The 15,780-nt window shown below is 37.9% G+C and overlaps 1 protein-coding gene across 3 annotated transcripts in view; it reads right to left on the bottom strand.

The window, feature by feature from the left end:
- CNTN3 (contactin 3) overlaps positions 1-15,780 on the bottom strand; it is a 317,071-nt gene that overhangs the window by 57,951 nt on the left and 243,340 nt on the right. For all 3 annotated transcript variants that reach the window (XM_046675345.1, XM_046675355.1, XM_046675364.1), the window contains exons 12-13: positions 5,106-5,233; positions 1,977-2,152 (exon numbers count right to left, since the gene is read on the bottom strand). In XM_046675345.1, the coding sequence (XP_046531301.1) occupies positions 1,977-2,152; positions 5,106-5,233 (304 nt within the window). The remainder of the gene's footprint in view (positions 1-1,976; positions 2,153-5,105; positions 5,234-15,780) is intronic.

Here is a 15,780-nt window from a genome sequence, read left to right as displayed (position 1 = left end):
ATCTTTAAAAAAAAAAAAGAGTGCTACCGTATACATATTGCTGGGCCTATGTCTCTTCTTATAACTACACATATGTGAAATAAAAAGTGTATACATGTGAGTACATACATTGTTACAACTATATGTACATACCCACAACTATATACAAAGATATCTACCCACAGGAAAAAGCAGAGAGAATAGTGTTCCAGGAAGATAGACCAGTGTGTGCAAAATCTCGCAGTGGGAAGGAACATGGCAAATACTAAAAACTGATGTGCAAATAGACCAGAAAATGAGAAACAGAAAGTTAAGTGGCTCAATCACGGGCATCATATAGTAAGCAACAGAATCTAGAAATCATATGTATCTGAACACAAATCCCCTCTTTTCTAATCACACCACACCATACCTAAAACTGAGATTGGCTTGGCAAACAGTGGACTTAAGTGGAATTCTTTTACTGCTGATTTATTTATATGACTTTGATTTGTCCTATGGGCACAGACTGAAGCTTGTCTTGGGATTCACACTTCTCCTTTGTGATATGCCAATTTGCTTCAGACGCTTGGTTTAATATGCTTTTCTGAATATATAACTCTGTGCAGAAACCTGTGACCAGTGTCACCACACTCCTCTGGCATGATGTTCAAGTGTACACAATAGATCTGATTTAAGTTGTTGGCGCTTTTTGAGCTTACAGATTTTTCCCAAAAGGTGTGTGCATGTTTTTTAAATAACAAATGAGTATTCAATACCCAGTATTGTCCCAATGACAATCGGCTGAATCAGTTGAAAGCTACGAGTGGGATTTTCCATTTTCTAAACTAACCCTCCCCTTTTAAAAACATGGCTCTTACTATCCACCTTTCTAGGCAACTTTCCCATTTTCCAGCCTCCTTCCTCACATTTTTCTGCTTTTGAACACAGTTGCTACACCTATGAACATACTGGGATAAAATACAAGTAGACTTTATAGGTGTTAATGGGAATGCTGCCATGAATACACAATCAGAGGACAAGAGTTGTTATACGATTCCCTTCTCATGCAACAGAAAAGCAATTTACTTAATTGCCTGTGCTTAGGGTAATGTCGTCTTGTATGGCTTACTATTTTATACCGATGGGAGAATATTAAGTTACTAATGGCACAAGTCAATAAAAAAATTGATAGGCCATGAACTTGCATGTTAGAAGAAGAGAATTGGGAAGTGATAGGATTAACTTATGAATTTCATGTTTTACATATGTGACTCTTAGAGAGATGACTTTATACCTTCTGTAGAACCTATCAGTAAAGCAGTTACATTATACCTCACACATTCTTAACTCCAAGCCCCTCTTACAGAAAGCAGCAATCTAACTCAGTCTTAGTGAATGTTTCTTTGAGGATGTCCAACGCATATTAAAATCAAACTACTTTGTGTTTTTAGTCTTTCAACATACATTTCTTTAGCATTAGCTAAGACGAAGGGCATTATATTGGATAAATATTATCAACAATTTAGAGTCCAGCAAATAAATCACAAACACAATTATCTACATTAAGCAGCAAAGGTAACTAATGTTTCAAATCAAATTCTTTATCTAAGAATTAAAGTTGGGACCAGAGCTGGGTTAGAGAAGAAGCCTTTTCCAGAAGGAGTAAGGGGCTTTATGAAGGTAACCTAACCCTTTTCTCTTTTCCCTTGTCTTTTCTCCAAGGAAAATTTTCCCTTCTATGGGATATGAATGACAAAATTATCACAAATAACATTTAAAATTAATACAACAAATATCAATTTTAATTAAAATGAAAAGTTATAGGTTAAATTAAATGTGCTCACTTTCTGGTAATTACAAAAATAAAATCGGATCACAATAGAATAGAGAACCCAGATTCATTCATATAAGAAAGATTTGTCAAGCATCACCTATGTGCCAGATGTTAATCTTTAGGGACAGTGTGTCAGAGCCTCACATAATACAAAAAGCACGAGGAAAATGTCACAACTTACCCCACCGACTTTCTCAAAGTGAGATCCATCTTTCTTAAAATCTGTGAGGGTCCCATTGAAATACCACGTAAACATGATGTCTAACAGGGGGTCATGTTGCACCTGGCAGGGCAAAATGACACTTTCTCCAACCGAGACATCCATGTTGGAAGGTGCCAAAGTGATTCTCGTTGGTTCTATTTGAGAAATAATAAAGTTTTAAATAAAACTTTAGCATATTTACTTTGTTGAAAGCAATTTTCACAGCCAGATTGTTAATCTAACTTATAATGTGTATGTTTGTGTGCGTGTACATGTATATATGTATACACCTATATTTAAATAATTAAAAGTCTTTAAGATTAAAGCAGACATTTTGATGCAGACCTATCAGGTATTTCATTAGATCTATAAATTCTTGTTAAAAGAATCAAGATATCTGAATTTATAGGATATATACGTTTAAAAAATTGAAGTCGCCTGTAAATAAGAGTTATACTACTACTACAAAATCAATTTCCACTTAGTTTTATTGCTTCATGAAATATAGGAGTAGAAATAGAAACCAGTGTATTTTCACTAACTTTGAATGACTGGAAAGTACATTACTACCAAAATTTAGCTAGACAAAAACATTTGAAACACAAATGTTTAGAATACGTACAATGAGAGGGATACTCAGTTAAAATGTTAATTAATGTCTGTTTTTTCCCCAACGTAAATGTCCACATGTACATTGCTTTTTTTTTTTCTAAAGATTTTATTTGTTTCCTTTTTCTCCCCAAAGCCCCCCCAGTACATAGTTGTATATTCTTCATTGTGGGTCCTTCTAGTTGTGGCATGTGGGATGCTGCCTCAGCGTGGTTTGATGAGCAGTGACATGTCCACGCCCAGGATTCGAACCAACGAAACACCGGGCCGCCTGCAGCGGAGCGCGCGAACTTAACCACTCGGCCATGGGGCCAGCCCCTCCACATGTACATTTCTTTCTCCCTGTCATCACCATAGTCCTATCTGTTGTGAATTAAACTTCTCTTGACCCCACTTTCCCACTGCTACTCCCCATTTCTTTGCTCCATGTTGCAGCAAAAGTCTTTAAAAGAGTCATTTATATATGTTGTCTATAATTCCTCTGCCAAATTCTCTCTTTAACCCATTGTAGTCAGGAACCCATCTGCTTTCATCAAGGTCCTCAGTAATCACTGTCAAATCCAATGGTACATTTTTGTATCCACTCTTACTTGCCCTGTTAGCAGCATCTGCTGCACTTGATCATTGTCTTCTCCTTGGTACACTTCCTTTGCTTGCTTTCTGGACACTGAACTCCTAGTTTTCTCCTACCATGCAGATCACTCCTTTTCTGAGCCTTTCATGGTCTCTCTTTTCCTAAATCTCTTCAGATTAGCCTGCCTCAACCTCAGTCCTTGGTTTTCCTATTCTCTGTCTTTACTCAGTTTCTTGAGAATTTTACCTAGTCTCTTCTTTACAAGTACATATCTACAGGTTACCAACTCCAAAATGTATATCTCCATCCTAGATCTCAGATCTCTCTTCCTAACTCCAGGTTTATACATCCAACTACCTACTGGCATACCTACTTAGATGTTGTAATAGACATTATTGTTCACCCTTATTTCTTTCAGGGCACAGAGCAGAACTAAATTCTTAATGCCTTTGAATTCATGCATAGCTAAATGTATGGCACTGACAGACAGAAGCCTGGAAGAACTAATGGACAATTTTCCATGTCTTCTTTCCTCTTCCACCATGATGGGCAATGTGCCAGATGGTGCAGGCAGTGGGACCCTTTTTTCTTGGATGAAGACTGCTTAGCTGACCCACCATGGACTTGCAGCATGAGCAAAAAGTAAACTGTTGCTATTTTAATCCACTGACATCTTGGATTTATTTGTTACTGCAGAATACTGTGATTTGCTTTACAGACAGAGAGCCTAATAAACATCTCATACTCAACATAGCCAAATTGAACTCCTGCTCTTCCTCCTCCTCAGACCTGTGTAATCTCAGCCTTTCCCATCTCAGTTGTTTTGACAGTCATTCTTTCTGCTGCTCCAAAGACCCTGTAGTCATCCTTGTCTCCCTTCTTTCTCTTGGACCTCACATTCAATTTGTCAGCAGCTCCTACTGACTCTACATGCAGGCTATATGCAGAAGCAGATCCCTTCCCATCAACTCCTCTGCTGCTACCCACATTTGGGTCATTATCGGCTCCTGCCTGGATTGCAGCAATGGTCTCCTGAGCCCTCTCCTGCTTCCAGCCTTGATTTCTCCACAGTCTGTTCTCAACAGAGAAGCTAGAGTAACCCTTTAAAAATATATTTCACATCACGTCATTTCATCATGTCAACTTTGCACCAACTTCCACTTTTCACTCTAACTGAAAGCTAAAATCCTAACAAGGTCTACAAAGCCCTCACATGACTGTCCCAAGGGATCTATTGGTTAACTGCCTTATCCAGGAAATCTTTGCCCAAATATCTCCTTCTCAGTGAGACCTTCTCTGACCCCTCTCTTTCATTCTCCGGCTTACCTCTCCCATACATGCCTCTGTATTTTCTCAATTTTTTTTCCTCTAATAATTTCCTTGCTTTTTATTCCTAGTGCTTCTTTTCTTTTTACCTTTGGTAGAAGGTAAGCTTCATGAGGGCAGCATCTTTGTCAGTTTGTTTATTGATATAACCCAAGCACCTGACACATGGCAGGTACTCAATTTGTTTCTTGAATGAATAAAAGAACTATATCCACAACTCGAAGCGACTCTTATTGATGTCAAGGATTATTCCGTGGACTTAAACATCTCCAGAAAATATCAAATATATTGAAAAAGAAAAAGTATAGCCAAAATATCTGACATAACCCAAGAATATAAAATAAAAGATCATTGGCACACACTATTTGTAATTCTATTGCCCATGATGCAAGTGCAGTAGTTAACGTGTTCCCTGGTGCACAGTGTAATGTGTAACTAAATATTAAGAATTATTATCTTGATTTTCACTGGTTAAAATAACACAAGCTCTACATTCATAGTGCTCTGCAGATTGTGAAAAACACTTTTTTCTTTGATCTAAATAACATACCACACACAATGCATCCCTATGTAAAGGAATCTTTAAGAAATGCACCTACCTGTAACAACCAAGTATGTTGTGCCATTTGCTTTCCCAAACTGGTTTTCTGCTATGCAGGTGTAAGTTCCAACATCAGCTTTTGTTACATTGGCTATTTTGAGTCCTCCACCTTTTAAAAAAGAGATTCTAAAGGAAATACAAATTAGACAAATAAATGTATAATAGTCACTGTTTTCAAATAAATAGCAATGTTTTTACATAAGTATTGCCTTAAGCTAGTATTTTTAAGGCAAGATAAACCTGTGCTTAGCCTTTCTGGGAATAAGGAAAATTAAAAGAAAATTTATTCACACATATACAAGCAAAACAATGAGAAAAAATGCTCCACCAATTCAAGCTTTTCTTGATATTTTTACACAGTATTACTTATCATTACACCTACTTTTGGGGATGTCTTTATCAAACAAGTGTGAAATGTTTAAAAAAAATATATGGTGTGGGGGGCCAGCCTGGTGGCGTAGGGGTTGAGTTCATGTGCTCTGCTTCGGCGGCCCAGGGTTTGGCCAGTTCAGATCCTGGGCGCAGACCTAGCACCACTCCTCAAGCCATGCTATGGCGGTATCCCACATAAAATAGAGGAAGATTGGCACAGATGTTAGCCCAGTGACAATCTTCCTCAAGCAAAAAGAGGAAGACTGGTAACAGACGTTAGCTCAGGGCCAATCTTCCTCACACACATATAAATATATATATATATATATATATATATATATATATATATGGTGTAGTAGATTACTCATGAGGTTAGCCTTATCAGTTCGGAGAAAATAAAAAGTAGACATGACACTATTTCCTTTAAATTTGAAACAGTATATAAGAAATAAGAAACTTGCTTGCCTTTCATTATGAACTTGGGAGAGTCACATTTACTCCAATATAAATCCAAATTTTGCAAAAGAACATTTGCATGGTCACCTGTGAGCTATTGCAAAGAATCTGGGTAATGCGAATGAACATTACATTAGAGTTTCTGAGAATAAGCTTAAAGCACTTAAAGCTTTTGCATGTAACTAAGGAAATATAAATGAGCCCCCTACGTGTGCTAGGCACTGTGAGAGTCTCTGCGATTACAGGGTGGGCAAGACAGAAATCCTCACCGTCATGGAAATAACAGTCTAGTGAAAGGCACAGACAAAATAATTAAATAAGTAAATATGATAAGTTCAGATTTTTGAGAAGTCCCCAGAAGGAGACTGACAGAGTGATACAATAGAGAGTAATTGATACAGGGAGTGTTTCCATAACAGGTTCTTAAGAAAAGCCTCTTAGAAAAGGTGTCATTTAAACTGAGAAAGAAGAATGAGAAAGGGTTAACCTGTCATTAGTCCAATACATGAATCTTTATTGCCATCCTGTCTACCCATAATTATTTTCCTTTTCTTTGAATTCCTAAAATCTTTACTATCCATAGTGTGCATTTAATGTTTAGAATGCTTTTATGTTTTGTGGTTCATATCTTTGATATGTAAGTGTTGCATCTATCCAAAGGGATGGTAAAATTTTTTTTTAAAGATTTTATTTTTCCTATTTTTCCCAAAAGCTCCCCGGTACACAGCTGTATATTTTTAGTTGTGGGTCCTTCTAGTTGTGGCATGTGGGATGTCCCTTCAACGTGGCCTGATAAGCGGTGCCATGTCCGTGCCCAGGATCCGAACTGGCAAAACCCTGGGCTGCCGAAGTGGAGCGTGTGAATTTAACCACTCAGCCACGGGGCCAGCCCCTAGGATGGTAAACTTCTTAAAGAGGTTTCTAACCCCAGTGTCAGTGTGTCACAATATATGTAAACCATGGACAATAAATGCCTCCGACTTTGGGGCCATACAGTAGACAGGAAAGATGCTGAGGACATTACACTAGAGTGGGAAATCTCAACTCAATCTCTAAATATTCTCTTGTTTGTTGAAAGATTTTTAGGTGTGTGTCAAAAATGTGGTAACTAGTATAAGTTTATGTATCAAAAATATACAAGATATGGGTTTTATGTTGTGTATATGTGTGTGTCTATGTACATATTCCTTTAATAGCCTGTTACTCACTTTCACTTGTATACTGGTTACATTTCCTTGTCTTTTCCTTTTACTTTATAAACTTTTTAATATTTTTTAATATATATATATATTTTTTCTTGTGAGGAAGATTTGCCTGGAGCTAACATCTGCTGCCAATCTTCCTCTTTTTTTCACTTGAGGAAGATTAGCCCTGAGCTGATTTCTGTGCCAATCTTCCTCTACTTTGTATGTGGGTTGCTGCCAGAGTGTGGCTGCCAAGAGGTCTAGGTCTGTGCCTGGGATCCAAACCGGTGAACCTGGTCGCCAAAGCAGACCACGTGGAACTTTAACCACCAGACCACGGGCCAGCTCCCAGTTACAATTTCTTGATTGAGAAAGTCATGGTAGGACGAGAGCTAGCACAACACAGTGACCTGTTTGATCCTGCATAGAGTTATCCACGAATGTTTGTTGCTCATGTGATTTTTTTTTTTTTTAAATGTGTCAAGTTATATTCAAAACCAAAGGGTTTGAGAATAGCCTAGAAAGCTAATCAGGGAACACATAGCATTGTATTTCAATTTAAGGAACTAAGTTGAAGGGTTAAAAATTCCAAGAATTTTCCTAGGAAGCTGTTAAAAAAGGTACTGTGTCTGATTACCCCATGGAACCCTGACCACTTTGTTGGGCATGATACGTAAGCTCAACACTTTTCTCGGAGAGATGATCGAAGAAAAATCTCTTAATGTCTTAGCTTATCAGAGGACAAAGATTTTCTCAAATAGTGTTCAATATTAATGAAAAGAGGAAACTCTGCAGAAAGGTACAAATCAATGAAAACTTAGGACATGGAGACTGTTTTGAGAAACATAGGTAAATTTAAGGAAATATAAATTTGATCATGTAATCCTGCTATAGCCCCTCCTGCCCAGCCCTCGCTTAGACTCCTCCTCCGGCATCACGTTGCCTGTAGGAGAAAGGCTATATCCTAAGCCCAAGCCACAATCTCTCATCAAGATCCCGCCTCTCTCTGACTTCATAAGGGCTCTTGAATTCTACCTCAGTTGCCTTTCTCCAATCACAGAACTATTCCTGTACTTTCTTGTGCTTTTTCTTGTCTTGGGGCCTTTATAAAAATTGTTCCCGATGTCTCGTTAATGTGTATTCAAGCTTCAGATTTCAGTCACTTCCCTGAGCCCACGGGTTTGGATTCAGTCTTCCTATAATTGATCATACATATTCTATGCTTTCTGAATAGCATTTGGGAACTGGCCAATTATTTATTTGCGTGCCTATTTGACTAATATTATTCTCCTATTGCCAACTGTAAACTCTCTGGAGGCAGGGATGGTATCTGGATTACTCACTGCTAAGTTCCTAGTGCCTTTAAAAGTTCCCAGCACAGAGCTGATGCTCAAAAACAATACTTGTTGAATGAACAAATGACCGTATGCCTTTAGAGAGTCACTGTAGAAGAACTGGGACTGGTGAAGGCAGATTGCAAGGTGCTAAGGACTTTATGAATTATAAGGGAATAAATGCAGAAAGTGTGCAGACTATTATATGCACACATATATATATATTTATAGACATGTACGTCTATACATATACATATATATGGAACCATATACATGTATGTGCATAAATACATGGAACCATATATATACGGAACCAAGAAAGACGAGGCAATAGAAGGCTGGATGGAAAGAATTATCTTCCTAGGATAAGAGGATTGAGCATATACTTGTACCACTAAGGAAGAAGTCAACAGAGAAGGAGAGACTGAAGGTGAGGGGAGGAGAGAGGGAAAGAGGAAAAGAGAGGGAGAGAGAGACCTGGTAGAGAAAAGTCCCAGAGGAGGAAGGACAGAGTACAAATGAGGGCGTCCTCCCGACCCATTTTGATTGCTAAGCTCTTTTTCTAAAATTTTTCGGCCATGACTCCCAGAGAGACTGGTACTTGACCCACAGCATGGCTCAATAAATTTTATCTACCATTACCATTCATAAGAAAGTGAAGATTTGCTGGAGATTTTAATATGTGAAGAAAGCAAGCTGTATGACGATATCAGAAAATTTTGAAGACATTTAAATAGTGAGGCCAGCTCATCTGTCCTGAGGTAGAGGGAGAACTGGAATCTCCTGGAAGAAGTGGAAGCTCCTAGGAGAACTGGAAGCTCCTGGAAGCTGGGCAGTCTACCACTTCTGAGGTTAGTAAGCACTAAAACAAAGTAAAATGTCTCCTGTGGACTGAACAAATATTCAGCGTAAGCTTACTAGAGCTTCTGATTTGGGTATCACAGAACAGAGACAGGCAACTTCAGATCTCTGCCAATGCTATGAATTAGTGCCACGGCCAACTTTTCGGTACAAACACAGAACTGTTAGGAGTGTTGGAAGAACCAGACATCCTTTAGTGCGTAAGGTTTAAGAACTCTAAATGAGCAAAGCTATCCTTAGGACTACGTTGAGATGAGGAGCAGTTTCAAAGCCAAAGCTAACACCTCAGGAATCACACAAAGACTCCAAAACAAACAAATTGACGCTCAAAGAATGCAAACTCTGTACATCGTAAAATTTTGAGCTAATTGGATATTTTATTCCTAAATTGGTTCTTCCAGTAAGTTTTAAGAGGCCCTCAGGGCATTTCACACAACACAAAAATAAACAATATTCAGTAAATGGATGGAGTAATTGTTTCTCAACTGAAAACCTTCAATAACCCAAGCTTCCCTACAGAGATCCGAAGTGAAAATTTTATACCACTTTGCTACAAATGAAATTGCTTTCTGAGCTTTCTGGGAACACGTTTTGCTGCAAATGGGTAGAGCTGAAAGGGTAGATAATAATGAGTGACTCTAGTCTTGGCACAAAAGTTGAATGAAGACTTATGAGATTAACATTCAGAAATATGGTATTCCCCTTTGCTTTGAGAAAAGCGCAATTTCAATCACTGTGGCATTTTAACTCCTTGATCAGTTTTATAATATACCTTTATATGTAGCCTTTTATTGGTCTTCCCTTTTGTAGTAAAAGAGGTTAATTATTTCACTTAACTTTGTGCAGTCTATGGTTAGTTTGGGATAAGTAAACTTTAATTGCTCTAAGCTGCTCTAATGGTCCATGCTGTAATTCAGTGATGGCACTGAATTTATGACTGTTAACAAACCCTGTTTGTTCCGAAAGTAGACTGTTGTCTAGGCAACACTGACCTGTACTTTATGCTGACATTTAAGCATCTATAATAATACAGTATGTGTTTAGAATGGGCAAACTGAGGAGTATTATGCATGCCAGGCAGGATTTCTGAAAATACTGTTTTTCCCCTGCCTATGTTCTGAATATTACAGTAATTTATGCAACTTGAATTTTAACAAACACGCTGCAACTCTACATTTTCTCAGGAAGCACATCTCAGTGGAGATGAGATCACATGAGATGGTAATGATTAAACTGCTGTATAGAAAATAACAAGGCTATTTTGGATTTCACTTTCTGAGTACATACTCTAAGAGATGGATGCTTACAATTAGCCTTAAGAGAAAAGTACTCACAATGCATATATTACAGGATAAATTATGACAGTTAAGAAAAGCAAATATAAATTGATGAAAATGCATGAGAAAATAAATGTCAGAGAAAAAGAGCATATAGTGTATGTTTTCATTTACAACTCCTCTCATCCCCATACACTTGGTGAAATAACTTCTCCCTGTTGAGTTCACTGATAACCTACAAACAGAATTTAGGAAAATAACATTAGAATTCTCATTCTTTTAGCTATACCATTTTGGGCTTTCATCTTATAAATCCAACAGCGTTAGTTTAGTGCTTTATCGGTTAGAAAATCTCCAAGGAAGAGAGGCAGAGCCAAGAAAATTCAGCAGTTAATTATCCTATCTTTGAGTAAACACAAGGCTAATAACATGCAGCTTTGTTACTTCATTGGCCGTACACATTACATGGAACAGGCACCGGAGCTCCTAGAGAAACAGAGCACGACTCCACTCTACAGCCAAGAGAAACGCACTTTTTTCATCTCAATTAACATTTTTTCATATTCATAAGAAGAGAATCAACAATAAAGGAACATTTTCATTACTTTTACAAAAGCTTCCCCAATGCTTATCTATCATAACAAATATATTTGGAGCTAAATTGATCGTTACGACAGTGACTCAGTAGGTTTTCCGTCTAAAATGGACCCAAATCTATAGAACAAAAGGCCCCAAAAGGAAATTTCTAGTTTGAATGATTATATAAAACTATTCATCTAAGTAATCATGAGGCCCAGGCAGTAATCCATTTGAAACATTTAAATCCTTATAGAATAGAGTATCTGCAAAAACAATAAACACTCAGATGTCTGAGATAGTAAAACAAACAAACATGACAAACAATTTCCCTCAAGAAGTCAAAGCAAACCTCGAATGGAATACTTATTAAGGTTCCAAGGGGCCCCATACTTGACACTATTCTTCTCCACCTGAGAGAGAGATTCATGAGCCAAATCAGTGAAAATCAGAATGTCAGCTTTATTACTTACCTTAGAGATAAAGCTGTTGCAAAACTGCTGAGGTGAGCAACAATGGTTTTCTGACACTTCATCCCAGAGTTAGACAGACCTAAGCTCCCTAGCACAGGTGGACCACCACAGGAGCTCCCTGTACGGGCCAACTCCCTTACTGCATGGTACAGAGAACAGCAGAATATATTCATTCTCTATAGGCAGGCAGACACCAAAGAGAAAGAAGGCAGAGGGCTGAGCTACGACGTCAAGGTCTCCTACTCAAAATCAGGAGTCACGTACTTTCTCCGTGGAAGGGGTGAAGAGAGGCCCAAGTGTTACTCCAATGGGTGGCCTTCATCTTAGAGACTGGCAGCCCTGGAATGGACCTCACCTCCAACAGCAATGCTAAAGTACAAGATACTTACGTTGCATGCACAAGAGAAATTTCACCAACAAGGGATGTAGAAGGTGCTGGATATCTTTTGGCTGCTCAGGATCAATTCTCCTTTCTTTGGTAAACAACACTGAACTTCCTTTGGGGAATTCTCTTCCCCTATTGTATGCAGTCTTGGTAGAGCTGTAAATCAGTGTCCCCTGTGTGATCCTAGCTGAGGGGTAGATATGTGACACACTGGTAGTGTTTCTCAAACTTTACTGTGCACCAATCACCTGGAGGACTCCTTAATATGCCCAGTGCTGAGCTCACCACTAGATTAGGTCTGGGCTGGGGCCCAAAGATTTGCATTTCTAACAAGTTCTCAGGATTCTGGTGATGCTAATGTGGGGACCACACCTTGAGAAACAGTATTCTAAGCTATGTCCTTTGGACACTCCCTCCTCAAACTTTGATTTGTGACACAAAGAGAAAAATAATGGTTAGTTCATTCATTCCAGCACTTGCTGTGATAAGATGGTGCAACCCCTGCTGCCAGGATTCCGGGAGCCATCCACTTTCCTGTCCATTTCTAAGTCAGTTTCTGCAACTTACCTAATAATTCTGTGTAATATCCTTGAATTACTTCTCAGCTAACAGAAACTTCTAGAGTTCCTAAATCCCTAAAGGATACAAGTTATCAAAAGTTGGTGCCATGCACATAGTAGTTTTTCAACAAATATTTGTTGTCACAACCAGTATGAAGAGTTCAGAGACAATATTCGATATAGAGAGTATAAGGTTTTATCACATCTCAAGAGTATAATGTTTTATCATGTATCAAGACTGGCCCAAAATACATCAGCCCTGATGTTGAGTTCTTACAAGAGAGAATGGTTTTGGAATTGGTAGATTCCAATTCCAAGGTCATCTCTTTTATAGATAGCCATCAATATTTAAGTGGCTCATTTACAATATTATGCAGTATTCCTAACCTTTCTGGGACACAAAGTTCTTTGCTTATTTGAAAAGTCTGAGGATGTTCTCTACAGAACAAATGCATGTACATACACAACAATAACAACAAGAACAGATTTGATAACAATTCAAGATGAATTGTCTAAGGTTCTGTGGACATCAGGTTAGCAACTCCTGTTAGCAATTCAACTCATCCAATGACAGGAGTATGTCTGGAACCTCTTGGTCTTGGAGGCTTCAGTCTTAGCCTTTCTAGATACACCTTATTGAGCTAGTCTTTTATGACGACCATCTGCATTTGGTGGTTGGCTCCTTAAAAATTATCTCACACAAAAATAAAGTGGCAATGTTGCATAGCTCAAGAATGTAAGGTATTGGGTCACACATTCCTCCACACACTGGAGTGGGTCTCAAATTGTTTTTGGAGAAAAATTTCAGCCCTAATAACCTGAATTTTCTTGTCCTTCCTCCATGCAGAGTGGTGATCATTGTCTGTTCAGACACAGGTTCTGGTGAGCCACCACATCTTTAACAGATGATACAAACTTTAATACCAGTTCAATTGATTCTTTCAGCATTTGACTCTTCATTTTCACAACGGCACCTTCTCTGTACCCCAGATACCTGATACTGAACAAAACCTTTAAATAATTTTTTGTTCAAGCTTATTAAAAACTTACTACATGCTTATTACATGTGAGAAATCATATTCGTGGATGATTGGCTAAAAGAAATGTGGTCTATCTATTCTTTGAGTCTTGAGTCTTGATACTCAAAGTTACCCCTGGATTGTGAGAAAGAAAAAAACCCTTTAAAACTCATCATATTTTATTTTAAGGATGCTGACTCTTAATACTACATTACTCAGTGTTCTCTCCTTGAGAATCCATTGGATTTGGACATATACATTTGCATGTTTTTGCCTACAAAGAATTGCCTATCTCCTTTTCAAATGGTTTCATTTCATCTTATGGACACTGTGTATTGTGCAATTAGCACTATTTTTCTCTGCTCATTTGTTAGCAGAAAGCTCTGAGCCAAAACTGGATCTCAACTAAGCAAATGGATCTGTTGGCATGTTTTGTAAAACTAACCTCATTCATCCATTCTACAAGTATTTATTGAACATGTACTATCGACCAAGCTCTGTAATAAGCAATAAGGATTCACTGGAAGAATATATGCTGACCTAATATAAGTTACATTTTAGGCAACTGGAACCCTGGCATATTTTTTTCTCCTCAATGTTCACGTTGTGTGTATTTTGAGACAAACTGTCTCAAGTTCTTTTCGGAATGAGACATGATGTAAGCAAATGAAATAAACTAGAAGACATAAAGTTATTAACATGAGTCTAGAGTAATAAAGAAATAAGAAATAATACAGTGAGGTGTAAAGTTTTCTAAGTACCTAAACTAGAAAAACACATGAACTTACATCAAGCTTTAAAATACTCTGATTTTCCCAATTAAGTTAATTAATAAATACTGTGGAAAATTAAGCGCTTAATAAAATCTTTAACAAGTTAAAGGTGCCTCTTTCTTTAGCATTTTAATGTAAAAGGTTAGAAAAGATTTATTTTTCCAAAATAAGGTAGATTTTTATGTTCAACCTCCATTATAGATTTTTTTCAGGATTATAGACTCACAAAGGGTCAAACACTCTTATCTTCCCAGAGAAACTGCTCTAGCAATAAAATCTGCATTAAGATAGAATTACAAAATATTACAAAGAAGATCAGGAAGTGGAAAACAGGTGAAGGTACAAAATGATTTTTTTTTAGTTTGTTAGGCAGTAAGAAATTTAACTTAGTGTACCTACTCATTAGAACTTATATAACAGATCATAAATTATGAATAACTCTTTTCTGGCATCAGAATGTGGGAGGCAGCAACCATCAGGACTGATCCGCGTATTTCTTCCTTTTTCATGGAAATGCAATGGCACCACACCTAATCATCCATTCAACCATCCACCCATCCCTCCACCCTTATTGTGGTTAAAGGCCTCAGGGAGGAGGAAGAATATACTGAAATATAGCACTTTTCATATTTTTAACGGGAAGCCTCAAATAGAAATCTATAAAAAAATCAGTTTTGCACATTTTTAAGAATTACAATAAATAAAATAAGAAAATTATAGCTACTTTTAAGACATGAGAAATCCAAAAAAGAATGAAATTCACTTCAACAAATATTTGTTGAGTACTCAGAAAGCACCAAGGGCTTTGGAAAATAAAAATATGAATGAGGGGGCTGGCCAGGTGGCACAGCGGGTAAGTTTGCACATTCTGCTTTGGTGGCCTGGGGTTCGCTGGTTCAGATCCCAGGTGTGGACCTACACACTGCTTATCAAGCCATGCCGTGGCAGGTGTCCCACATAGAAAGTAGAGGAAGATGGGCATGGATGTTAGCTCAGGGCCAGTCTTCCTCAGCAAAAAGAGGAGGATTGGTGGCAGATGTTAGCTCAGGGCTAATCTTCCTTGAAAAAAAAAAGAAAGAATAAGAACCAGCCCCATCCTTTAGAGACTTACAGTCTAACGGCCAATGGGGATACACATAGTTCAGGCACAACTAACCATAAAATGTGATCATTTGGTATGAAATTTTACATCTGAAGTACAAATTCATCCAGCTCTACCTCTAAAAGTACAGTAACCCTTTCTCCTTTCCCTCCACCGTTACTTTAAATCAAGCCTCCACTAAATCTTACCCTGCCAACTCCAAGTTGTCTCTCCTAACCCGATTCATTGCCTCTCTCCTTTCTCTCTTCGACCCACTCTCCACACTACAGCCAGAGCTATCTCTTAACCAGATCATGTCACA

Source organism: Equus quagga, chromosome 1, assembly GCF_021613505.1.
Source record: "Equus quagga isolate Etosha38 chromosome 1, UCLA_HA_Equagga_1.0, whole genome shotgun sequence".
In the NCBI taxonomy this organism is placed as follows: domain Eukaryota; kingdom Metazoa; phylum Chordata; class Mammalia; order Perissodactyla; family Equidae; genus Equus; species Equus quagga.
Note: the sequence above shows the minus strand (reverse complement) of the source record. Positions and strands in the feature narration are given on the sequence as shown.